General features: G+C 46.7%; 1 protein-coding gene across 5 annotated transcripts in view; it reads left to right on the top strand.

Moving 5' to 3' along the window:
- Positions 1–25,936, top strand: part of KALRN (kalirin RhoGEF kinase) — a 424,214-nt gene that overhangs the window by 372,897 nt on the left and 25,381 nt on the right. For all 5 annotated transcript variants that reach the window (XM_069732606.1, XM_069732607.1, XM_069732608.1 and 2 more), the window contains 3 exons: positions 20,697–20,724; positions 22,256–22,421; positions 23,264–23,385. In XM_069732606.1, coding sequence (XP_069588707.1) covers positions 20,697–20,724; positions 22,256–22,421; positions 23,264–23,385 — 316 coding nt within the window. The remainder of the gene's footprint in view (positions 1–20,696; positions 20,725–22,255; positions 22,422–23,263; positions 23,386–25,936) is intronic.

The following is a 25,936-nucleotide window of genomic DNA, read 5'->3' as shown; positions in this document are numbered from 1 at the left end:
ACACCGTGATATCTCCTCAGCCTTCACTACAAGTATATACACAGGACACAGCTCTGCCCCCATCACAGAGGCCACACTAACGTCCCTGCTGGGTGATGTAAAGCCGCCATATACAGTGATATCACCTCAGCCTTCACTACAAGTATATACACAGGACACAGCTCTGCCCCATCACAGAGGCCACACTAACGTCCCTGCTGGGTGATGTAAAGCCGCCATACACAGTGATATCTCCTCAGCCTTCACTACAAGTATATACACCTGACACAGCTCTGCCCCATCACAGAGACCACACTAACGTCCCTGCTGGGTGATGTAAAGCCGCCATACACAGTGATATCACCTCAGCCTTCACTACAAGTATATACACAGGACACAGCTCTGCCCCATCACAGAGACCACACTAACGTCCCTGCTGGGTGATGTAAAGCCGCCATACACAGTGATATCACCTCAGCCTTCACTACAAGTATATACACAGGACACAGCTCTGCCCCATCACAGAGACCACACTAACGTCCCTGCTGGGTGATGTAAAGCCGCCATATACAGTGATATCACCTCAGCCTTCACTACAAGTATATACACAGGACACAGCTCTGCCCCATCACAGAGACCACACTAACGTCCCTGCTGGGTGATGTAAAGCCGCCATACACAGTGATATCTCCTCAGCCTTCACTACAAGTATATACACAGGACACAGCTCTGCCTCCATCACAGAGGCCACACTAACGTCCCTGCTGGGTGATGTAAAGCCGCCATACACAGTGATATCACCTCAGCTTTCACTACAAGTATATACACAGGACACAGCTCTGCCCCATCACAGAGGCCACACTAACGTCCCTGCTGGGTGATGTAAAGCCGCCATACACAGTGATATCTCCTCAGCCTTCACTACAAGTATATACACAGGACACAGCTCTGCCCCATCACAGAGGCCACACTAACGTCCCTGCTGGGTGATGTAAAGCCGCCATATACCGTGATATCACCTCAGCCTTCACTACAAGTATATACACCTGACACAGCTCTGCCTCCATCACAGAGACCACACTAACGTCCCTGCTGGGTGATGTAAAGCCGCCATACACAGTGATATCACCTCAGCTTTCACTACAAGTATATACACAGGACACAGCTCTGCCTCATCACAGAGGCCACACTAACGTCCCTGCTGGGTGATGTAAAGCCGCCATACACAGTGATATCACCTCAGCTTTCACTACAAGTATATACACAGGACACAGCTCTGCCTCCATCACAGAGGCCACACTAACATCCCTGCTGGGTGATGTAAAGCCGCCATACACAGTGATATCTCCTCAGCCTTCACTACAAGTATATACACAGGACACAGCTCTGCCCCCATCACAGAGGCCACACTAACGTCCCTGCTGGGTGATGTAAAGCCGCCATACACAGTGATATCACCTCAGCCTTCACTACAAGTATATACACCTGACACAGCTCTGCCCCATCACAGAGGCCACACTAACGTCCCTGCTGGGTGATGTAAAGCCGCCATACACCGTGATATCACCTCAGCCTTCACTACAAGTATATACACAGGACACAGCTCTGCCTCCATCACAGAGGCCACACTAACGTCCCTGCTGGGTGATGTAAAGCCGCCATACACAGTGATATCTCCTCAGCCTTCACTACAAGTATATACACAGGACACAGCTCTGCCCCCATCACAGAGGCCACACTAACGTCCCTGCTGGGTGATGTAAAGCCGCCATATACAGTGATATCACCTCAGCCTTCACTACAAGTATATACACAGGACACAGCTCTGCCTCCATCACAGAGGCCACACTAACGTCCCTGCTGGGTGATGTAAAGCCGCCATACACAGTGATATCTCCTCAGCCTTCACTACAAGTATATACACCTGACACAGCTCTGCCCCATCACAGAGGCCACACTAACGTCCCTGCTGGGTGATGTAAAGCCGCCATACACCGTGATATCACCTCAGCCTTCACTACAAGTATATACACCTGACACAGCTCTGCCCCATCACAGAGGCCACACTAACGTCCCTGCTGGGTGATGTAAAGCCGCCATACACCGTGATATCACCTCAGCCTTCACTACAAGTATATACACCTGACACAGCTCTGCCCCATCACAGAGGCCACACTAAAGCCCCTGCTGGGTGATGTAAAGCCACCATACACCGTGATATCACCTCAGCCTTCACTACAAGTATATACACCTGACACAGCTCTGCCCCATCACAGAGGCCACACTAACGTCCCTGCTGGGTGATGTAAAGCCGCCATATACAGTGATATCACCTCAGCCTTCACTACAAGTATATACACAGGACACAGCTCTGCCCCATCACAGAGACCACACTAAAGCCCCTGCTGGGTGATGTAAAGCCGCCATATACAGTGATATCACCTCAGCCTTCACTACAAGTATATACACCTGACACAGGACACAGCTCTGCCCCATCACAGAGGCCACACTAACGTCCCTGCTGGGTGATGTAAAGCCGCCATATACAGTGATATCACCTCAGCCTTCACTACAAGTATATACACCTGACACAGCTCTGCCCCCATCACAGAGGCCACACTAACGTCCCTGCTGGGTGATGTAAAGCCGCCATATACAGTGATATCACCTCAGCCTTCACTACAAGTATATACACCTGACACAGCTCTGCCCCATCACAGACGCCACACTAACGTCCCTGCTGGGTGATGTAAAGCCGCCATACACAGTGATATCACCTCAGCCTTCACTACAAGTATATACACCTGACACAGCTCTGCCCCATCACAGAGGCCACACTAACGTCCCTGCTGGGTGATGTAAAGCCGCCATATACAGTGATATCACCTCAGCCTTCACTACAAGTATATACACCTGACACAGCTCTGCCCCCATCACAGAGGCCACACTAACGTCCCTGCTGGGTGATGTAAAGCCGCCATACACAGTGATATCACCTCAGCCTTCACTACAAGTATATACACCTGACACAGCTCTGCCCCCATCACAGAGGCCACACTAACGTCCCTGCTGGGTGATGTAAAGCCGCCATACACCGTGATATCACCTCAGCTTTCACTGCAGAAAGACATTGTGCACACGGGACAGAACAGCCACATTGAGAAGCTGGAGGAATTCACCACAGCCCACAACCACTTAGTGGACGCTCATAATGAGGCAGATGAGGAGACCACCGCCCTAAAACTGAAGCTGGAGGACCACTCCAGACGCAACAATCTGCACTTCAGGGCGATACCAGACAGTGTTGCTGCGAACGCATTGAAGGAGTTCCTAACAGATTTTTTTACTGCATTGGCCCCCGAGGCGGAACAGCGAGACCCCATAATAAACAGAGCGCACAGAATTCCCCAACCCAAAGTGCCTCTGCACGCAGAGATGTTATCGCCCGGCTTTATTTTTACCACTTCAAAGTAGCCATCAGTAAAGCTGCAGCGACCTCACTGTCCAATAACCCTAAACTAAGTAATGTAATAGATAAACCATTATTTCTTATTTTTAGGGACTCTATAGCGACAGGGTCTGTTCCGCAGGATTGGCGCATAGCAAATGTGGTGCCAATATTCAAAAAGGGCTCTAACAGTGAACCTGGAAATTATAGGTCAGTAAGTCTAACCTCTATTGTTGGTAAAATATTTGAAGGGTTTCTGAGGGATGTTATTCTGGATTATCTCAATGAGAATAACTGTTTAACTCCATATCAGCATGGGTTTATGAGAAATCGCTCCTGTCAAACCAATCTAATCAGTTTTTATGAAGAGGTAAGCTATAGGCTGGACCACGGTGAGTCATTGGACGTGGTATATCTCGATTTTTCCAAAGCGTTTGATACCGTGCCGCACAAGAGGTTGGTACACAAAATGAGAATGCTTGGTCTGGGGGAAAATGTGTGTAAATGGGTTAGTAACTGGCTTAGTGATAGAAAGCAGAGGGTGGTTATAAATGGTATAGTCTCTAACTGGGTCGCTGTGACCAATGGGGTACCGCAGGGGTCAGTATTGGGACCTGTTCTCTTCAACATATTCATTAATGATCTGGTAGAAGGTTTACACAGTAAAATATCGATATTTGCAGATGATACAAAACTATGTAAAGCAGTTAATACAAGAGAAGATAGTATTCTGCTACAGATGGATCTGGATAAGTTGGAAACTTGGGCTGAAAGGTGGCAGATGAGGTTTAACAATGATAAATGTAAGGTTATACACATGGGAAGAAGGAATCAATATCACCATTACACACTGAACGGGAAACCACTGGGTAAATCTGACAGAGAGAAGGACTTGGGGATCCTAGTTAATGATAAACTTACCTGGAGCAGCCAGTGCCAGGCAGCAGCTGCCAAGGCAAACAGGATCATGGGGTGCATTAAAAGAGGTCTGGATACACATGATGAGAGCATTATACTGCCTCTGTACAAATCCCTAGTTAGACCGCACATGGAGTACTGTGTCCAGTTTTGGGCACCGGTGCTCAGGAAGGATATAATGGAACTAGAGAGAGTACAAAGGAGGGCAACAAAATTAATAAAGGGGATGGGAGAACTACAATACCCAGATAGATTAGCGAAATTAGGATTATTTAGTCTAGAAAAAAGACGACTGAGGGGCGATCTAATAACCATGTATAAGTATATAAGGGGACAATACAAATATCTCGCTGAGGATCTGTTTATACCAAGGAAGGTGACGGGCACAAGGGGGCATTCTTTGCGTCTGGAGGAGAGAAGGTTTTTCCACCAACATAGAAGAGGATTCTTTACTGTTAGGGCAGTGAGAATCTGGAATTGCTTGCCTGAGGAGGTGGTGATGGCGAACTCAGTCGAGGGGTTCAAGAGAGGCCTGGATGTCTTCCTGGAGCAGAACAATATTGTATCATACAATTATTAGGTTCTGTAGAAGGACGTAGATCTGGGGATTTATTATGATGGAATATAGGCTGAACTGGATGGACAAATGTCTTTTTTCGGCCTTACTAACTATGTTACTATGTCTCTTTGACACTTTCCAGACCCTACTCAACCTAAGAGTGCAGGCCCCAACCACGGATCTCCATGCTGACGATCTGGACAATTACTTCAAGGAAAAAATTGACCACATCCGACAGGAAATTATTTCCCAATCCCTTCATACCATGCACTGTCCTCCCTCCCCCACTGCATCTCGCTCACTCTCTGACTTTGAACCAGATACAGAAGAAGAAGGAATCGGGCTCCTTGCATCTTCTCGCCCGACCACTTGCACCAGTGACCCCATTCCGTCACATCTCCAGTCCCTTTCCCAGGCTGTCACCTCTCACCTAACAAAAATATTCAACCTTTCCCTCACTTCCGGTATCTTTCCCTCCTCATTTAAGCATGCCATTATACATCCATTACTTAAAAAACTATCCCTCGACCAAAACTGTGCCGCTAATTATAGACCTGTCTCTAATCTTCCCTTCATCTCTAAACTCCTCGAACGCCTGGTCCACTCCCGTCTTACCCGCTATCTCTCAGATAACTCTCTTCTCGACCCTCTACAATCTGGTTTCCGCTCTTTACACTCTACTGAAACTGCCCTCACTAAAGTCTCTAATGACCTACTAACAGCTAAATCTAATGGTCACTACTCCATGCTAATTCTCTTGGATCTCTCCGCAACACTGTGGATCACCAGCTCCTCCGCGCTATGCTCCGCTCCATCAGCCTCAAGGACACCGTTCTCTCCTGGTTCTCCTCCTATCTCTCTGACCGATCCTTCACTGTATCTTTTGCTGGTTCCTCCTCCTCTCACCTTCCCCTTACTGTTGGGGTTCCTCAAGGATCAGTCCTAGGCCCCCTACTCTTCTCGTTGTATATTGCCCCTATTGGACAATCAACAGTAGATTTGGGTTCCAGTACCATCTTTATGCTGACGACACCCAATTATACACCTCTTCTCCTGTTGTCACGCCGACCTTTTTAGTAAACACGTGATTGTCTTACCGCTGTCTCTAACATCATGTCCTCCCTCTATCGGAAACTGAACCTGTGAAAAACTGAACTCCTCGTGTTCTCTCCCTCTACTAACCTACCTTTGCCTGACATTGCCATCTCCGTGTGCGGTTCCACCATTACTCCCAAGCAAACATGCCCACTGTCTTGGGGTCATACTTGAATCCGAGCTTTCATTCACCCCCCACTTCCGATCACTGTCTCGCTCTTGTTATCTGCACCTCAAAAACATTTCCAGAATTCGCCCTTTTCTTACTTTCGACTCTGCAGTACCTCTTACTGTTTCACGTATTCATTCTCGTCTGGACTATTGTATATCTCTACTAACCGGCCTCCCTCTTACCAAACTCTCCCCACTCCAATCTGTCCTGAATGCTGCAGCCAGTATCATATTCCTCACCAACCGTTACCCCGATGCCTCTACCCTGTGCCAGTCATTACACTGGTTACCCATCCACTCCAGAATACAGTACAAACTATTACACTCACCCACAAAGCACTCCATGGCTCAGCACCACCCTACATCTCCTCTCTGGTCTCAGTCTACCACCCTACCCGTGCCCTCCATGGCTCAGCACCACCCTACATCTCCTCCCTGGTCTCAGTCTACCACCCTACCCGTGATCTCCGCTCCGCTAATGACCTCAGGTTAGCATCCTCAATAATCAGAACCTCCCATTCCCGTCTCCAAGACTTCTCACATGCTGCGCCAATTCTTTGGAATGCACTACCCAGGTTAATACAATTAATCCCCAATCCCAACAGTTTTAAGCGTGCCCTAAAAACACATTTGTTCAGACTGGCCTACCGCCTCAATGCATTAACCTAGCTATCCCTATGTGGCACATTCAAAAAACTTAAACCACAACCAGGTTCCTCACATCATGTTCTCATACACTTTATGCAGTTAATAGCCCTCTGTGTGTGTACTGTTACATACTTAGGCTGATAACTGGCTCATGCAGCTTTACATGAACACCCGAGCCTTACACTATGGCTGATCCGAATAATGAAAGCATTTGTTACCATCCACCTCTCGTGTCTCCCCTTTTTCCTCATAGATTGTAGCTTGCGAGCAGCAGGGCCCTCACTCCTCTTGAATCTATTTTGATCTCTGTGATTATTGTTATGCTGTAATGTCTATTGTCTGTACAAATCTCTACATTTGTAAAGCGCTGCGTAATATGTTGGCGCTATATAAATAAAATTATTATTATTATTACCAATTACTCCCAACACAAATACCAGCATAATTTAAGGAAAAGTAAAGCCAAAATGACCAAACAAAGATTATCCCAGATACAAGACGACCAAAAAAACATAATATATAACCCTAAGGAAATCGCCAATAATTCCTCCCTCTATCTATAATCTACAGGAATATACCGCAATACCACAGCCCACCCCCAACTAATAAATCAGTTCTTAGAGAGCGTAAAACTTCCCTGAAGACACAGTACATATACCCGTATATACCCGAGTATAAGCCGACCCCCCTAATTTTGCCTCAAAAAACTGGGAAAACTTAATGACTCGAGTATAAGCCTAGGGTGGAAAATGGAGCAGCTACCGGTAAATTTCAAAAGTAAAAATAGATACCAATAAACGTAAAATTAATTGAGACATCGGTAGGTTACGTGTTTTTGAATATCCATATTGAATCAGGAGCCCCATATAATGCTCCATAAAGTTTGATGGGCCCCATAAGATGCTCCATATTAAAATATGCCCCATATAATCCTGCATAAAGGGTAATAAGGGCCCCATAAGATGCTCCATAGAGATATTTGCCATATATAGTGCTGCACAAGCGTTATGGCCCCATAAGATGATCCATACAGTCACTTGCCCCATATAGTGCTGCACAAGTGTTATGGCCCCATAAGATGCTCCGTACAGTCACTTGCCCCATATAGTGCTGCACAAGTGTTATGGCCCCATAAGATGCTCCGTACAGTCACTTGCCCCATATAGTGCTGCACAAGTGTTATGGCCCCATAAGATGCTCCGTACAGTCACTTGCCCCATATAGTGCTGCACAAGCGTTATGGCCCCATAAGATGATCCATACAGTCACTTGCCCCATTATAGTGCTGCACAAGTGTTATGGCCCCATAAGATGATCCATACAGTCACTTGCCCCATATAGTGCTGCACAAGCGTTATGGCCCCATAAGATGCTCCGTACAGTCACTTGCCCCATATAGTGCTGCACAAGTGTTATGGCCCCATAAGATGCTCCGTACAGTCACTTGCCCCATATAGTGCTGCACAAGCGTTATGGCCCCATGAGATGATCCATACGGCCACTTGCCCCATTATAGTGCTGCACAAGTGTTATGGCCCCATAAGATGATCCATACAGTCACTTGCCCCATATAGTGCTGCACAAGTGTTATGGCCCCATAAGATGCTCCGTACAGTCACTTGCCCCATATAGTGCTGCACAAGTGTTATGGCCCCATAAGATGCTCCGTACAGTCACTTGCCCCTTATAGTGCTGCACAAGTGTTATGGCCCCATAAGATGCTCCATACAGACACTGCCTCTTATAGTGCTGCACAAGTGTTATGGCCCCATAAGATGCTCCATACAGACACTGCCTCTTATAGTGCTGCACAAACGTTATGGCCCAATAAGATGCTCCATACAGTCACTTGCCCCATATAGTGCTGCACAAGTGTTATGGCCCCATAAGATGCTCCATACAGACACTGCCTCTTATAGTGCTGCACAAGTGTTATGGCCCCATAAGATGCTCCATACAGACACTGCCTCTTATAGTGCTGCACAAGTGTTATGGCCCCATAAGATGCTCCATACAGACACTGCCTCTTATAGTGCTGCACAAGTGTTATGGCCCCATAAGATGCTCCATACAGACACTGCCTCTTATAGTGCTGCACAAGTGTTATGGCCCCATAAGATGCTCCATACAGACACTGCCTCTTATAGTGCTGCACAAGTGTTATGGCCCCATGAGATGCTCCGTACAGTCACTTGCCCCATATAGTGCTGCACAAACGTTATGGCCCCATAAGATGCTCCGTACAGTCACTTGCCCCTTATAGTGCTGCACAAACGTTATGGCCCCATAAGATGCTCCGTACAGTCACTTGCCCCATTATAGTGCTGCACAAGTGTTATGGCCCCATAAGATGCTCCGTACAGTCACTTGCCCCATTATAGTGCTGCACATATGTTATGGCCCCATAAGATGCTTCGTACAGCCACTTGCCCCATATAGTGCTGCACAAGTGTTATGGCCCCATAAGATGCTCCGTACAGCCACTTGCCCCATATAGTGCTGCACAAGTGTTATGGCCCCATAAGATGCTCCGTACAGCCACTTGCCCCATATAGTGCTGCACAAGTGTTATGGCCCCATAAGATGCTCCGTACAGTCACTTGCCCCTTATAGTGCTGCACAAGTGTTATGGCCCCATGAGATGCTCCATACAGTCACTTGCCCCTTATAATGCTGCACAATCGTTATTGCCCCATAAGATGCTCCGTACAGCCACTTGCCCCATATGCTTTTGCTGCGATAAAAATAAAAAAAAATCACATACTCACTTCTCTTCGCTCAGGACTCCGGCACTTTCAATATTTACCTGCTCCTCGTGCGGCTCCGTCTTCAGCACTGTCGTTCAGCAGAGGGCGCGCACTGACCACATCACCGCGCCCTCAGACCTGAGCGTCACTGCCTGAGGACGCTGAAGACTGAGCCGCACCGGAACGAGGAGAGGTAAATATCGCACAGCACTGCGCTCCCCGCATACTTACCTACTCCTGGCGCGGTCCCTGGACGTCCCTGCTTCTCCCGGCGCTACATCTTCTTCCTGTATTGAGCGGTCACAGTTACCGCTCATTACAGTAATGAATATGCGGCTTCACCTCTATGGGAGGTGGAGCCACATATTCATTTCTGTAATGAGCGGTAACTGTGACCGCTCAGTACAGGAAGAATCTGCAGCGCCGGGAGAAGCAGGGACGTCCAGGGACCGCGCCAGGAGTAGGTAAGTATAATTACACAGCCCCCGCCCCCCCTCACCTGCCGACCCCCGGGAATGACTCAAGTATAAGCCGGGAGGGGGACTTTCAGCCCCAAAAAATGGGCTGAAAATCTCGGCTTATACTCCAGTATATACGGTATTAAACCAACCAATATCCCAAACAGAAATACAACAAACAATTAGAGAAATGAAAAACAACAATCCCCCTGGCCCTGACGGACTAACGAGCGAATACTTCAAAACATTTCAAAACATACTAATCCCTCATATGACCTCAATATTCCTAAATTTTATGCAAACCGGGAAATTTCCAAAAGAGATGATACAGGTAACAATTATACCCATCCCCAAACCAGGGAAAATCCCTGATCGAACTGTCAATTTTAGGCCGATTTTCATTATTAAACATAAACCTTAAAATTTATTCCAATATCCTAGCGAATAGGATCTCAGAAATAATCCCGGCCTTAGTACGTAAAGAGCAAATGGGATTTGTTAAAGGGAATCTGTCACCTACTTTTTCGCCTATAACCTGCGGCCACTGCCATTAGGGGCTTATCTACAGCATTCTGTAATCAGGGGCTGGCTGGCATTTTTCAGCCTGGGGGGCAATCACAAGGCAGTGGCCCTTGAGTTGCGGTGGCCCTCCTTTTCCCTAATAATCTCTGGCCACTGCATAAAAGTAGCAGAGATAACAGGCTTTAAAAACAGGCTGGTTCATAGATATGGGAACAGAACGGAGCTTGCTGCATAGATATGGAAGCAGAACCAAGCTTACTTCAGAGATATGGGAGCGGAATCAAGCTTACTCTGGAGATATGGGAGCAGAACCGAGCTTACTCCAGAGATATGGGAGCAGAACAGAGCTTACTACAGAGATATGGGAACAGAACAGAGCCTACTACATAGATTTGGGAGCAGAACCTAGCTTACTCTGGAGATATGGGAGCAGAACCGAGCTTACTCCAGAGATATGGGAGCAGAACTGAGCTTACTCTGGAGATATGGGAGCATAATCAAGCTTACTCCAGAGATATGGGAGCAGAACCGAGCTTACTACGGAGATATGAGAGCAGAACAGAGCTTACTACAGAGATATGGGAGCGGAATCAAGCTTACTCCAGAGATATGGGAGCAGAACTGAGCTTACTCTGGAGATATGGGAGCATAATCAAGCTTACTCCAGAGATATGGGAGCAGAACCGAGCTTACTACGGAGATATGAGAGCAGAACAGAGCTTACTACAGAGATATTGGAGCAGAACCGAGCTTACTGCAGAGATATGGGAGAAGAATCAAGATTAGTCCAGGGAAATGGGTACAGAATGGAGCTTGCTACAGAGATGTGGGAGCAGAACGGAGCTTACTGCAGAGATATGGGAGCAGAACCGAGCTTACTGCAGGGATATTGGAGCAGAACCGAGCTTACTACAGAGATATGGGAGCAGAACAGATCTTACTACAGAGATATGGGAGCAGAACCAACCTTACTACAGAGATATGGGAGCAGAACAGAGCTTACTGCAGAGATATGGGAGCAGAACCAAGCTTACTACAGAGATATGGGAGCAGAACCGAGCTTACTACAGAGATATGGGAGCAGAACCAAGCTTACTTCAGAGATATGGGAGCGGAATCAAGCTTACTCCAGAGATATGGGAGCAGAACGGAGCTTACTCTGGAGATATGGGAGCAGAACCAAGCTTACTCCAGAGATATGAGAGCAGAACAGAGCTTACTACGGAGATATGAGAGCAGAACAGAGCTTACTACAGAGATATTGGAGCAGAACCGAGCTTACTGCAGAGATATGGGAGAAGAATCAAGATTAGTCCAGGGAAATGGGTACAGAATGGAGCTTGCTACAGAGATGTGGGAGCAGAACGGAGCTTACTGCAGAGATATGGGAGCAGAACCGAGCTTACTGCAGGGATATTGGAGCAGAACCGAGCTTACTACAGAGATATGGGAGCAGAACAGATCTTACTACAGAGATATGGGAGCAGAACCAACCTTACTACAGAGATATGGGAGCAGAACAGAGCTTACTGCAGAGATATGGGAGCAGAACCAAGCTTACTACAGAGATATGGGAGCAGAACCGAGCTTACTACAGAGATATGGGAGCAGAACCAAGCTTACTTCAGAGATATGGGAGCGGAATCAAGCTTACTCCAGAGATATGGGAGCAGAACGGAGCTTACTCTGGAGATATGGGAGCAGAACCAAGCTTACTCCAGAGATATGAGAGCAGAACAGAGCTTACTACGGAGATATGAGAGCAGAACAGAGCTTACTACAGAGATATTGGAGCAGAACCGAGCTTACTGCAGAGATATGGGAGAAGAATCAAGATTAGTCCAGGGAAATGGGTGCAGAATGGAGCTTGCTACAGAGATGTGGGAGCAGAACGGAGCTTACTGCAGAGATATGGGAGCAGAACCGAGCTTACTGCAGAGATATGGGAGCAGAACCGAGCTTACTACAGAGATATGGGAGCAGAACCAACCTTACTACAGAGATATGGGAGCAGAACAGAGCTTACTGCAGAGATATGGGAGCAGAACCAAGCTTACTACAGAGATATGGGAGCAGAACAGAGCTTACTACAGAGATATGGGAGCAGAACAGAGCTTACTCCAGAGATATGGGAGCAGAACCAAGCTTACTACAGAGATAAGGGAGCAGAACCAAGCTTACTTCAGAGATATGGGAGCAGAACAGAGCTTACTACAGAGATATGGGAGCAGAACAGAGCTTACTCCAGAGATATGGGAGCAGAACCGAGCTTAATAAGTCTACTACATGGAACCAAGCCTGCTACATAGAAACTGGAGCAGAACCCAGATTACGGCATACATACGGTACAATAATCTAGATTACTACATTGATACAGTACTAGAACCAAGTTTACTTCTTAGATATGGTGCCATAACGGAGCTTGCTTACAAACATACATACAATACGGCTACACAGTGCCTACTACTGTCACCACTACACAGCGAATGCATAATATTATAATATCACCATTACCTCTACATGAAACTACATTCTATGCAAAGACCAATGATGCCACCATACACCCTTTACTATGACTGAATTACATTTAGCTGCAACTAAATTAAAAAATAAAGGCTACCTAAAAAGAGCAATATTACAGCCTAACGGTAACCGTATATTGGTAGATACCAGTTCTGCAGAACAAGTGATTACAGTACAGTTATATATAGTAACTTACACATGACGTTCTTTCTGATTCGGATCGTTCACATTTCTATCTGGCCCAGAACGACACGACAACTTCTCCAGCCAGGACTCATCTGCACAGATTACAACAAAGGTACATTTGACTTCTCACATTTTTAGCACCGTCCCCATCTATTCCCAATCTACAAAAACTCCCCACTCTGTGTGCACCTGCAGTGTGGACCACTGACCCCAATATTTAATCAATTCTGTCATTACTAGGATTACTCCCCCCCCCCCAAAATTAAAGTATCCCACGGAAAGTAGTAATGCCCCTACTGTGCAACGACATGTACAGTATGGTCCTTTGAAGGATAAAATATCCCAATTGCCCCCTTGCAGCAACAAATACCCTTGAGTGCTCACTTAAAGTAACACTGTCCCCCCCCCTATCAAAACTAATAATGTCCCCATTCATAACAAATAATGTTCTCTGAGCACCCACACAGCTCTGTATATACAGAATGATGGTCCTACAGCCCCCCCATACCCCTTTATTATACATTGAGGACCCCAAAAATCCCTATATTTAGTAAAATGGCTACATAGCCCCCTATATACAATGTGATGTCCGCACTGCATCCTATATATAGTATGTGGCTTTACAGTTTTCTATATATACTATAGCTCCCCACAAATAGTATGTCTCCAAATCACCCTATATATAGTATGATGGTCCCCTACAGCTCTCTAATTGCGATAATATGCACCTCACAGCTTCCTATATATAGTATGGGATCCAAGAAGGTTCGTTTCTCCTTGTGGAGAGTGACATGATAAGCATTCGAGGTGAGGAGACTTAAAGCCGCAATGCTCCTCTGGGAAATATGCAAATCATCTGTTCAGAGAGGACTAGAACTCTAGTGCCACCTATTGGAAGTAGCGATCCTAACAGTCAATGTGACCCTTTAACGAGCCTTGTCACATGACTTAGGATAATAGCCAATCCAGAATCTCAATTTGCAGACACTGTGTTTCGGGGTCCTGCCCCTCGTCAGTGCAACGTGGAGATCTGGTTTGGCTGATTGAGAGGTGTCTGACGGGGATCTATGAAGTATCATTTGCATATTTTCCAGAGGAACATTGCGGCTTTAAGTCTCCTCACCTCGGCACGCTTAACATGTCACTCTCCGCAAGGAGAAACAATACTTCTTGGACGCCTCTCAATCAGCCAAACCAGATCTCCACGTTGCACTGACGAGGGGCAGGACCCCGAGACACAGTGTCTGCAAATTGAGATTCTGGTTTGGCTATTATCCGAAGTCATGTGACAAGGCTCGTTAAAGGGTCGACATTGACTGTTAGGATGGCTACTTCCAATAGGTGGCTCTAGAGTTCTAGTCCTCTTCCTCTCTGAAGAGACAATTTGTATATATAGTATGATGATCCTGTATCCCCTCTATATATAGTGTCATGTCCCTACAGCCCCCTATATGGAATATGGTGGCCCCACAGCCCCCATATGATGTATGATGATATATATAGTATGAAGGTATCCCACTGCCCCGCATATATAGTATATGTAGTGCAATGGCCCCAGTTCCCACCATAAATATAGGATGATGGCACCAGTTGCATATATATATATATATATATATATATATATACCCCCTATAAAGGTCGCTCTTCTGACCGTAACTGATGTGGATTAGATCTTTCTGGTTTATTTAGTTTGCCGATTAATTACATATCATCATGTACAGCACCATGGAATCAATGGTGCTATATAAATTAATAATAATAATATGATGTAGCAGCCCCCTCTGAGGTTAGGGGAGAGGTGGGAGAGTCAGGCTCAAGAGGATGCAATGATAAAAGGATGTGATGCATCAATAAGCGACACCACCCAGGGTTTGTTACTGCTGACATTGTGACTCTGCTATTTGTTGTATGTAGTAAAGGGTCTTATTTGTGGCAAGTTGACGGACTAATATTTCAAGGTCCCGCAAAAAAACAATAGTCACAATTAGTAGTATGGACACAATTTTTCCAGCAGCATGATATATACATGTATGAGAAAAGTGGATTTCACGTGTATCTGTGACTATATGCACGATGTGGAGAGTGCATAAAATAGGCAAGACGGTATTATTACGATTGCTTTATTGCATCAAGCATAGTTGTGTATATCACTTATTTAACCCCTTAACGACCGCCGATACGCCTTTTAACGGCGGCAGTTAAGGGTACTTAAACCACAGCGCTGTTAATTAATGGCGCTGTGGAAAAAGTGAATAGCGCCCCCCAGAGTCGGATTTTCTCTGGGGTCTTGGTTGCCGGGGGTAGCAGAGACCCCATCGAACATGATTCGGTGTTTTTTTACCTACCCCCGGGTTGCGATCGCCGGTAATTAACCGTTTACCGAAGGTCACAAAAAAAACACGATTTCCCATTTAATTTCTCTGTCCTCCGATGCGATCGCACATCAGAGGACAGAGAAATTGGGTCCCCGATAGCCCCCCGATACTCACCTGTCTCCCCCAGTGCTCATCGTGGCTCCCGATGGGTGCCGCCATCTTTTTCCGGCAAAATAATGGCACCCGGAAGATCTTTGGGGTCTTGGCTGCCAGGTGTAGCCGAGACCCCAAAGAACATGATCGGGGTCGGTTTTTACCGACCCCTGTTTTGCGATCGCCGGTGATTAACTGTTTACCGTCGGTCGCAAAAAAAAGCGATCTGTCATTCTCTGTCCTCTGATGTGATCGCACATCAGAGGACAGAGAAATAGGGGGATTCGGGGACCCTGTTATACTTACCGGTGTCCCTGGATCCTCCTGCACCCCCTTCTGCCCGCCGGCTTCTTTATCGGGAAAGAAAATGGGCGCATGCGCAGTGCGGCCAGCAGCTAGAGGAGTTGGGGCTAAAATGAGGGTTAGGGTTGGGGCTAAATTTAGGGTTAGGGTTGGGGCTGAATTTAGGGCTAGGGTTAGGCTTCTTTCACACTTGCGTCAGTACGGGGCAGTCGCAATACGTCGGCCCGACGTACCAACGCACGTTGTGAAAATTGTGCACAACGTGGGCAGCGGATGCAGTTTTTCAATGCATCCGCTGCCCAGTCTATGTGCTGGGGAGGAGGGGCAGAGTTACGGCCACGCATGCACGGTTGGAAATGGCGGACACGACATACAAAAAAAAGGTTACATTGAAGGTTTTTTTTGTGATGACGGTCTGCCAAAACACAACGGATCCAGTGCACGACGGATGCGACGTGTGGCCATCTGTCAACAATACAAGTCTATGGGCAAAAAAGGCGTCCTGCAGGCATATTTGCAGGATCCGTTTTTTGTCCAAAACGACGAATTGCGACGGATGCCACACGACGCAAGTGTGAAAGTAGCCTTAGGGTTGGGGCTAAAGTTAGGGGTAAGGTTAGGGTTGGGGGTAAAGTTAGGGCTAGGGTTAAGGTTGGGGCTAAAGTTAGGGCTAGGGTTAGGGTTGGGGCTAAAGTTAGGGCTAGGGTTAGGGTTGGGGCTAAAGTTAGGGTTAGGGTTGGCGCTAAAGTTAGGGTTAGGGTTGGGGCTAAAGTTAGGGTTAGGGCTAGGGTTAGGGTTGGTGCTAAAGTTAGGGCTAGGGTTGGGGCTAAAGTTAGGGCTATGGTTGCGGCTAAAGTTAGGGTTAGAGTTGGGATTAGGGTTGGTATTAGAGTTAGGGTTGGCATTAGAGTTACGTTTGGGATTATGGTTAAGGTTAGGGTTGGGATTAGGGTTAGGGGTGTATTGGAATTAGAGTTAGGTTTGAGGTTAGGGTTGAGATTAGGATTAGGGGTGTGTTGGATTTAGGGTTTTGATTAGGGTTATGGCTAGGGTTGAGATTAGGACTGTTTTGGGGTTAGGGTTGTGATTATCGTTAGGGTTGTGATTAGGATTATGGATCGGGTTGGGATTAGGGTTAGGGGTGTGTTGGGGTTAGGGTTGGAGTTAGTATTGGGGGGTTTCCACTGTTTAGGTACATCAGGGGGTCTCCAAACATGACAGCCAATTTTGCGCTCAAAAAGTCAAATTGTGCTCTCTCCCTTCTGAGCTCTGCTGTGCGCCCAAACAGTGGTTTACCCCACATATGGGGCATCAGCGTACTCGGGATCAATTGGACAACACCCCGGGGCAGTGGTGGACGTCATTCTCAATGATAGGTACACACTCTGTGCACCAATAACCTGGAGAACGCGAGAAAGCTGCTGTACAGGTGGTATTCACACCAGATTGTCTAAGACCTTCCGAAGCTCCCCAGATGTGTGCTGGAGGTGCAGAGACGCCATCGCAGATGTGTTACATGTCTGGTGGGATTGCCATAAGGTGGAGCGGCTCTGGGGGCAATCTATCATTTAGTGTCTCAAAATACTGGCATCCCAATGAAAATTGGGAGGGAGCAGGCGCTTCTGGCCATTGACCTGGGATTTGATTCCTTGCGAGTTCAGGACGGTGATTGCGCTCATCCTCATAGCTACTAGAATTAAAATCGCAAGATATTGGAAAAACCCCAAGTGTTCATCATTGACTCAGATCGTGGCTTTGGTGAATGACAGCTGTCTATCAGAGAAGATAATGGTTTCATCCTCCAATAATATCAGGAGATGGGACAGCTGGCCATCATTCACACTACACACTGTGGTCATAGAGATGTAATAGAGCTATTCATGGTAAAATACGGGTATAGTAATCTGTTGTCATCACCCCTTCCCTTTTCCCTTCTGTCACGGATCCCTCTGTGCTGCCACTAATTTGTCACATACCCGCTCTAAGCACGCGACTTGGGGTTGTGCCTGCAAGGGTTAATCTATCTCCCTTCTCAGTCCAGCATTCAACCTCTGTCCTATGCTGTAATGGGAGCATAAACCACACACCGACCCAGGCCACACACCCGCTCATACACGCTGCCACCACTCACCGAATATACGGGCGATGAGTCCCGGAAGTATTGCTATTACGGTCTACCACTCATAAGGATCAAACAGTTAAAGGTTATGGATTCTTTAGAACATACAAGGTTCAACTTGTAGTTTTATGCTTTAAAAAAGGTACAGTGCTTACAGTAAAGAAAAAAAGGTATAAAAATATGGTAATAAAAAGACATACAGATATGCAAAACAGTATAAAATAAACTGGAGAAAACTTATAGAAATAGCTAATTTGTAGTCTGCATCTGATCCCTGAAGGGGGGCTGAATACGGACTGGATCACATCAGCTAAGCTGCCCCTCAATCTGTTAACACCCCCCTTTGGGTGTAGGTCTAATTTATAGTCCCCACGGAGGTCAGATTTCTAGATCAGCCCCTCATGTTGATATTCTAATTGCTTTTCTCTGATTCGACCATGGCCACTCCACCAATGAATATATTATTTTCTTCTGGGATTCCCTGTGTTAAAGTTTCTCACAGATAGATAGTGTTAGGCTGTAATTGACATCTCTCTTCAAAAGAACCGAAGGTGTGAAGCACTTCCTCTCCTTCCTGGTCCTTAGCTACGCACCCTGGCGAGATTGGAGGCAGAAGTCTGCTTTCTCAGGATAATACATATTAACACCTTGGTGAGACCTGCAGCCTTCAGGGCAGATGCTAAACCACTGCAAGTCACACAATCATACCTATACATATTTCACTACACCTTCTTTTTCCCATAATATTCGGTCATGTTAAAATACTATATTTAGCTGATAAATGATTGAGGAAATTTACGTAACATTGTACAATGACTGGAAGCTAAATGGTTGTTAAATGTGATTTTATTTAAAATTAATAAAAAGTTTATGGTTAAAAAACAATCAATCAACAAATTCTCTAGATAATCCACATTATGTACTTACACTTCATGGGGGCCAATAACGATGAGCAGAACTGTATGTGGGGGCCAATAACGAGGAGCAGGACTGTATGTGGGGGTCAATAACGATGAGCAGGACTGTATGTGGGGGCCAATAACAAGGAGCAGGACTGTATGTGGGGGCCAATAACGAGGAGCAGGACTGTATGTGGGGGCCAATAACGAGGAGCAGGACTGTATGTGGGGGCCAATAACGAGGAGCAGGACTGTATGTGGGGGCCAATAACGAGGAGCAGGACTGTATGTGGGGGTCAATAATGAGGAGCTGGACTGTATAAGGGGGCCAATAACGATGAGCAGGACTGTATGTAGGGGCCAGTAACGATGAGCAGGACTGTATGTGGGGGCCAATAACGAGCAGGAATGTATGTGGGGGCCAATAACGAGGAGCAGGACTGTATGTGGGGGCCAATAACAATGAGCTGGACTGTATGTGGGGGCCAATAATGAGCAGGACTGCATGTGGGGGCCAATAACGATGAGCAGGACTGTATGTGGGGGCCAATAACGATGAGCAGGACTGTATGTGGGGGCCAATAACGAGCAGGAATGTATGTGGGGGCCAATAACGAGGAGCAGGACTGTATGTGGGGGTCAATAATGAGGAGCTGGACTGTATAAGGGGGCCAATAACGATGAGCAGGACTGTATGTAGGGGCCAGTAACGATGAGCAGGACTGTATGTGGGGGCCAATAACGAGCAGGAATGTATGTGGGGGCCAATAACGAGGAGCAGGACTGTATGTGGGGGCCAGTAACAATGAGCTGGACTGTATGTGGGGGCCAATAATGAGCAAGACTGCATGTGGGGGCCAATAACGATGAGCAGGACTGTATGTGGGGGCCAATAACGATGAGCAGGACTGTATGTGGGGGCCAATAACGATGAGCAGGACTGTATGTGGGGGCCAATAACGAGCAGGATTGTATGTGGGGGCCAATAATGATGAGTAGGACTATGAGAGGGCCAATAACGAGGAGCAGGACTGTATGTGGGGGCCAATAACGAGGAGCAGGACTGTATGTGGGGGCCAATAACGATGAGCAGGACTGTATGTGGGGGCCAATAATGATGAGCAGGACTATGAGAGGGCCAATAACGAGGAGCAGGACTGTATGTGGGGGCAAATAACGAGGAGCAGGACTGTATGTGGGGGCCAATAACGATGAGCAGGACTGTATGTGGGGGCCAATAACGATGAGCAGGACTGTATGTGGAGGCCAATACCGAGGAGCAGGACTGTATGTGGGGGCCAATAACGATGAGCAGGACTATATGTGGGGGCCAATACCGAGGAGCAGGACTGTATGTGGGGGCCAATAACGATGAGCAGGACTGTATGTGGGGGCCAATACCGAGGAGCAGGACTGTATGTGGGGGCCAATACCGAGGAGCAGGACTGTATGTGGGGGCCAATAACGATGAGCAGGACTGTATGTGGAGGCCAATACCGAGGAGCAGGACTGTATGTAGGGGCCAATAACGAGGAGCAAGACTGTATGTAGGGCTCATGTCAAATGGTTAGTGTCCTATGGTTGTTGTTGGCACAGACACTCGGAGGGGCAGTTAGCTCATCATTATCAAGTGAAATTCCCTTTTTTTTTCAGATCATGAATCCAAACTTCATACAGGAAGGTGAGTGACAACAATGAAGATTTAACTGCTTTGTCCATCTGACTCCCCCTGGCACATATTACATAAATCTCAGGGAATGATCAACCACTAGGTCACTCAGTGGCACAGAGCCCTCAACACAGAGCTCCCCCTTAAAGTGGCTGCAGTTTTATACATTATCTCTGTATACAGGGAGCTCCCCCTAGTGGTGGCTGCAGACAAGATCTTATCATGTATCTCTGTATACAGGGAGCTCCCCCTAGTGGTGACTGCAGACAGGATCTTATCATATATCTCTGTATACAGGGAGCTTCCCCTAGTGGTGGCTGCAGACAGGATCTTATCATGTATCTCTGTATACAGGGAGCTCCCCCTAGTGGTGGCTGCAGACAGGATCTTATCACGTATCTCTGTATACAGGGAGCTTCCCCTAGTGGTGGCTGCAGACAGGATCTTATCATGTATCTCTGTATACAGGGAGCTCCCCCTAGTGGTGGCTGCAGACAGGATCTTATCACGTATCTCTGTATACAGGGAGCTTCCCCTAGTGGTGGCTGCAGACAGGATCTTATCACGTATCTCTGTATACAGGGAGCTCCCCCTAGTGGAGGCTGCAGACAGGATCTTATCATGTATCTCTGTATACAGGGAGCTCCCTTTGTGGTGTCTGCAGACAGGATCTTATCATGTATCTCTGTATACAGGGAGCTCCCCTAGTGGTGACTGCAGACAGGATCTTATCATGTATCTCTGTATACAGGGAGCTCCCCTAGTGGTGTCTGCAGACAGGATCTTATCATGTATCTCTGTATACAGGGAGCTCCCCCTAGTGGAGGCTGCAGACAGGATCTTATCATGTATCTCTGTATACAGGGAGCTCCCCCTAGTGGTGGCTGCAGACAAGATCTTATCATGTATCTCTGTATACAGGGAGCTCCCCCTAGTGGAGGCTGCAGACAGGATCTTATCATGTATCTCTGTATACAGGGAGCTCCCCCTAGTGGTGGCTGCAGACAAGATCTTATCATGTATCTTTGTATACAGGGAGCTCCCCCTAGTGGTGACTGCAGACAGGATCTTATCATGTATCTCTGTATACAGGGAGCTCCCCCTAGTGGTGGCTGCAGACAGGATCTTATCATGTATCTGTATATAGGGAGCTCCCCCTAGTGGTGGAAATAGGTAACCTTTTTCTATTAAACACTATGCAGAAGGTTTGAAGCTCTGTAAACAAGATACAGAATTCGGACCTAAAAATGACCTGCTGATAAAAGAGGGATATTAGTAGGAACATTTTGAACTCGAGAATGGATGTAGGGGTGATACCAGAGACTGCACCCAAAGTCTGTATCTGTTCTGAGACATTTTGGAGGGTTAAAGATACTCTTGATCCAGCTCCTGGTATATATTGTTTGACTCTGGGAGCTTTTTGCATCATCCAATCGGCTTGCTGTATTTATTTCCTGGTGAGTTGAATGCTGCAGTGTGATTGGCTGCTGTAGGTGACACCTGGATTCTCGATCACCTTTGTGCCTATGTTTGATTGGGACAGTGGCTCCGGAGTTCCTCCTAAACCTGGCTGACATTATCTGTGTGGTGGGGGACACTGTGACCCTGCGCTGTAAAGTGTGCGGACGACCAAAGCCGAATATCACATGGAGAGGTCCAGACCAGAGCGTCCTGGATGGAGACTGCAGCGCCTACACCATGACGTCCAGGTGAGTGCGTCCTCATATCTTCGGACTGATCAGCAACACATGGCTGCAGTCCTATGTAATATAAAATCTAAGTGTTTCAGGAATGTAACATTTTAATATCTCTGCTTGCTGTCAGTGAAGGGTAATAGGTTAGGTTGGATATCTGTAGAAATCTAATACTGAGGGCTCGTTACAATGTATCAGTGCAGACCACAGCAGCATACATCTCTGTCCAGTCGGGGGGCTGTTCCTCTTACCTGCACTGATACAGTGTGACAAGCTCGGCACTGTGAGCAGCACTGGGTCAGGACAGGTTTTCGGCCTGTGTTTACCAGGTTATTGGCCACCGCTTGTCTGCGCTTCTGTCTATGACGCTAGTCACTACTCACGGACAGGCAGAAGAGTCAGATATTCCGTGGTCAATACCAAGAGAGTACATAGATCGCCAAGGGAAAAGGCGAAGGTGTAAGTCAGGTCACAGTCCAGGGTCAATAACAAGACAACGGTCAGAACACGGTCCAAAGGGTCAGGCAGTGGAAGATCAGGACTCGGAGCAACAGACTCAGGCTACCACTCACCAAGACGCACAGACTACGTCTGGCAGGGATCAGAGGCAGACAGCTCAGCTAAGCAGCCGGGCAATCACCAGAACACCTGGAGAAAGTCCCGCACCTCCCAGTCTCAGATTGGACAGCTGAGCTGTCAATCAAGGCACAGACAACTCAGCAAGACAGTTTCCACAGAACAGCATAGCAATCGCTGTCATTTCTGATTTGTCATCTCCATTATTATTCGGTTTGGTCCCCTGCACTGGCTCTGCAGGTGTCCTGCGTACTTCTGACCATCTTTTCTTGTTCTTGCAGTGAGTCTGGAGACATCAGACTGCGGATCTGTAACCTGATGCCCCAGGACAGTGGCATCTACACCTGCGTGGCCACTAATGAGCACGGCTCTGCCTCCACGTCTGCCACCATCAAAGTGCAAGGTACAGAGGAGCCGGGGGCCAGAGAAGAGGCAGCGGGGGCTCAGTGACATCACTGCATGGACCCCGCAATGTGCGCAGTTTGGTCGTTGCTAGTTCCGCGTTTCATTCAGTGGATCCTGAATATATTTGGGGTTATTTCTTCTTGCTGTGGGATCATTGACATAACATTAATCGGCAAACTCGACACTTATGTCCTGTCCTGACTTTTTCCATACATCTAACATATCAATTATCTTTGTTACCATGAGAAGGGGAAAAATGGAAGTTCTAAAGTGTCGTTATTCTTCAGTGGATATAAAAAAAAAAGTCTACACGCCCAGATAAAATGTCAGTTGTCACGTAAAGAATCCTACATGGAAGAACCATTTTCCCCTTTAAATGTTGCCTATAATCTGTACAAATCCATTGAGAAACAAAGTAAAATCATTGTAAGGGGGGAAATAAAATGTAAAATAATGTGATTGCATAAGTGTGCACAGCCTCCTATAATCAGGACTGTGGTTTTGCTCAGAATCAGCCGATCACATTTCCCCTCATATTACATAGTAGTCAGCGCTCGGCCGCCGTCACTTACAGCAATTCTGATTAGTCCCAGAGAAAGTGTTGCTGCTCTGGGAGGATTTTCTTAACATTTTCTGGTCCGTAAACAGCTGACAACACAGCAAAGGATCTCACTGTGGAAAGTTGTCAGTCTGGAGATGGTTCAGAACCATTTTCCAGGCATCAGATCCATCATGGACACTGTGAAGACGTCAGTAAGAAGGGGCTGAAATCTGGAACAATGATGACCTCACCGAGAACTGGACGTCCCACTAACATTGATTAAAAGACAGGAAGAAAATTGTCCCTGAAGGCTCCAAGAGGCCGACCGCAACATTAAAGGAGCTGCAGGAATTTCTGGCCAGTCCTGACTGTGTCCTCCATGTGACAACAATGTCGCATATTCGTCATATGTCTGGACTCTGGCTTCAGAGGGTGGGGAGGACAGAAGCCTTTTCTTACAGAGAAAAACATCCAGTTCAGCAATGTGTTACCAAACCCTCCATCAAGTCAGCCAGAAGCAGGAAACATGTACACACGTGGTCAAAATTGTTGGTCCTCCTCGTTCAATTACAGAAAATCCCACAATGGTCACAGAAATAACTTGAATCTGCCAAAAGTAATAATGAATAAAAGTCAGACATTGCTTTTCCACCATGCTTGCACAGAATCAAAAAAATAAAACTCATGAAATAGTCCTGGACAGAAATGATGATACCCCTGAAAATAATGTGACAAAAGGGACATGTTAAATCACGGTGTGTCCACTAACTATTATCACAGGGGTCTACAATCCTGGAATCAGTGAGTGGCCTGTATATAGGGCTACAGATCCTCATGGTGCTGTGTGGTGACATGGTGAGTATCACACTCAACATGGACCAGAGGAAGCCGAAGGAAAGAGTTGTCTCAGGAGATTAGAAGGAAAATTATAGACAAACATGTTAAAGGTAAACGTTATAAGACATCTCCAAACAGCTTGATGTTCCTGTGACTACAGCTGCACATATTATTCAGAAATGTAAGATCCATGGACTGTAGCCGACCTCCCTGGACGTGGCCACAGGAGGAACATTGATGACAAATCAAAGAGACGGATAATACGAATGGTAACAAAAGAGCCAGAAAAACTTCTAAACAGATGAAAGGTGAACTTCAAGCTAAAGCAACATCAATGTCAGATTGCACTATCCGTCGTTGTCTGAGCCAAAGTGGACTTCATGGGAGACGACCAAGGAGGACACCACTGTTGAAAAAAATCATAAAAAAGCCAGACTGGTATTTGCCAAACTACATGTTGACAAGCCACAAAGCTTCTGGGAGAATATCCTATGGACAAATGAGACAAAAATGGAACTTTTTGGCAAGGCACATGAGCTCTATGTTCACAGATGGAAAAATGAAGCCTATCAAGAAAAGAACACTGTCCCTACTGAAAAACATGGAGGAGGCTCTGTTATGTTCTGGGCTGCTTTGCTGCATCTAGCACAGGGTGTCTAGAATCTGTGCAGGGTACAATGAAATCTCAAGACTATCAAGGGATTCTAGAGAGAAATGTGCTGCCCAGTGTCAGAAAGCTTGGTCTCAGGCACAAGTCATGGGTCTTGTAACAGGATAATGACCCAAAACACAAAGCTAAAAACACCCATGAATGGCTAAGAGGAACCATTGGACTATTCTGAAGTGGCATCTAGGAGCCCTGACCGAAATCCTATTGAGCATCTTTGGAAAGAGCCGAAACCTGCTATCTGGAGAAGGCAACCTTCAAACACGAGACACCTGGAGCAGTTTGCTCTTGAGGAGTCGGCCAAAATACCTGTCGAGAGGTGCAGAAGTCTCATTGACAGGTACAGGAATCGTCTGATTGCAGTGATTGCCTCAAAATGTTGTGCAACAAAATATTAAGGTAAGAATGCCATCATTTCTGTTCAGGCCGATTTCATGAGTTTTATTTATTTTTTTAATTCTGTGGAAGCATGGCTGAAAAGCAATGTCTGACTTTCATCTGTTA

Source organism: Ranitomeya imitator, chromosome 7 (assembly GCF_032444005.1).
Source record: "Ranitomeya imitator isolate aRanImi1 chromosome 7, aRanImi1.pri, whole genome shotgun sequence".
In the NCBI taxonomy this organism is placed as follows: domain Eukaryota; kingdom Metazoa; phylum Chordata; class Amphibia; order Anura; family Dendrobatidae; genus Ranitomeya; species Ranitomeya imitator.
The sequence above is the reverse complement of the archived record's forward strand: the minus strand, read 5'-3'. Positions and strand labels throughout refer to the sequence as shown.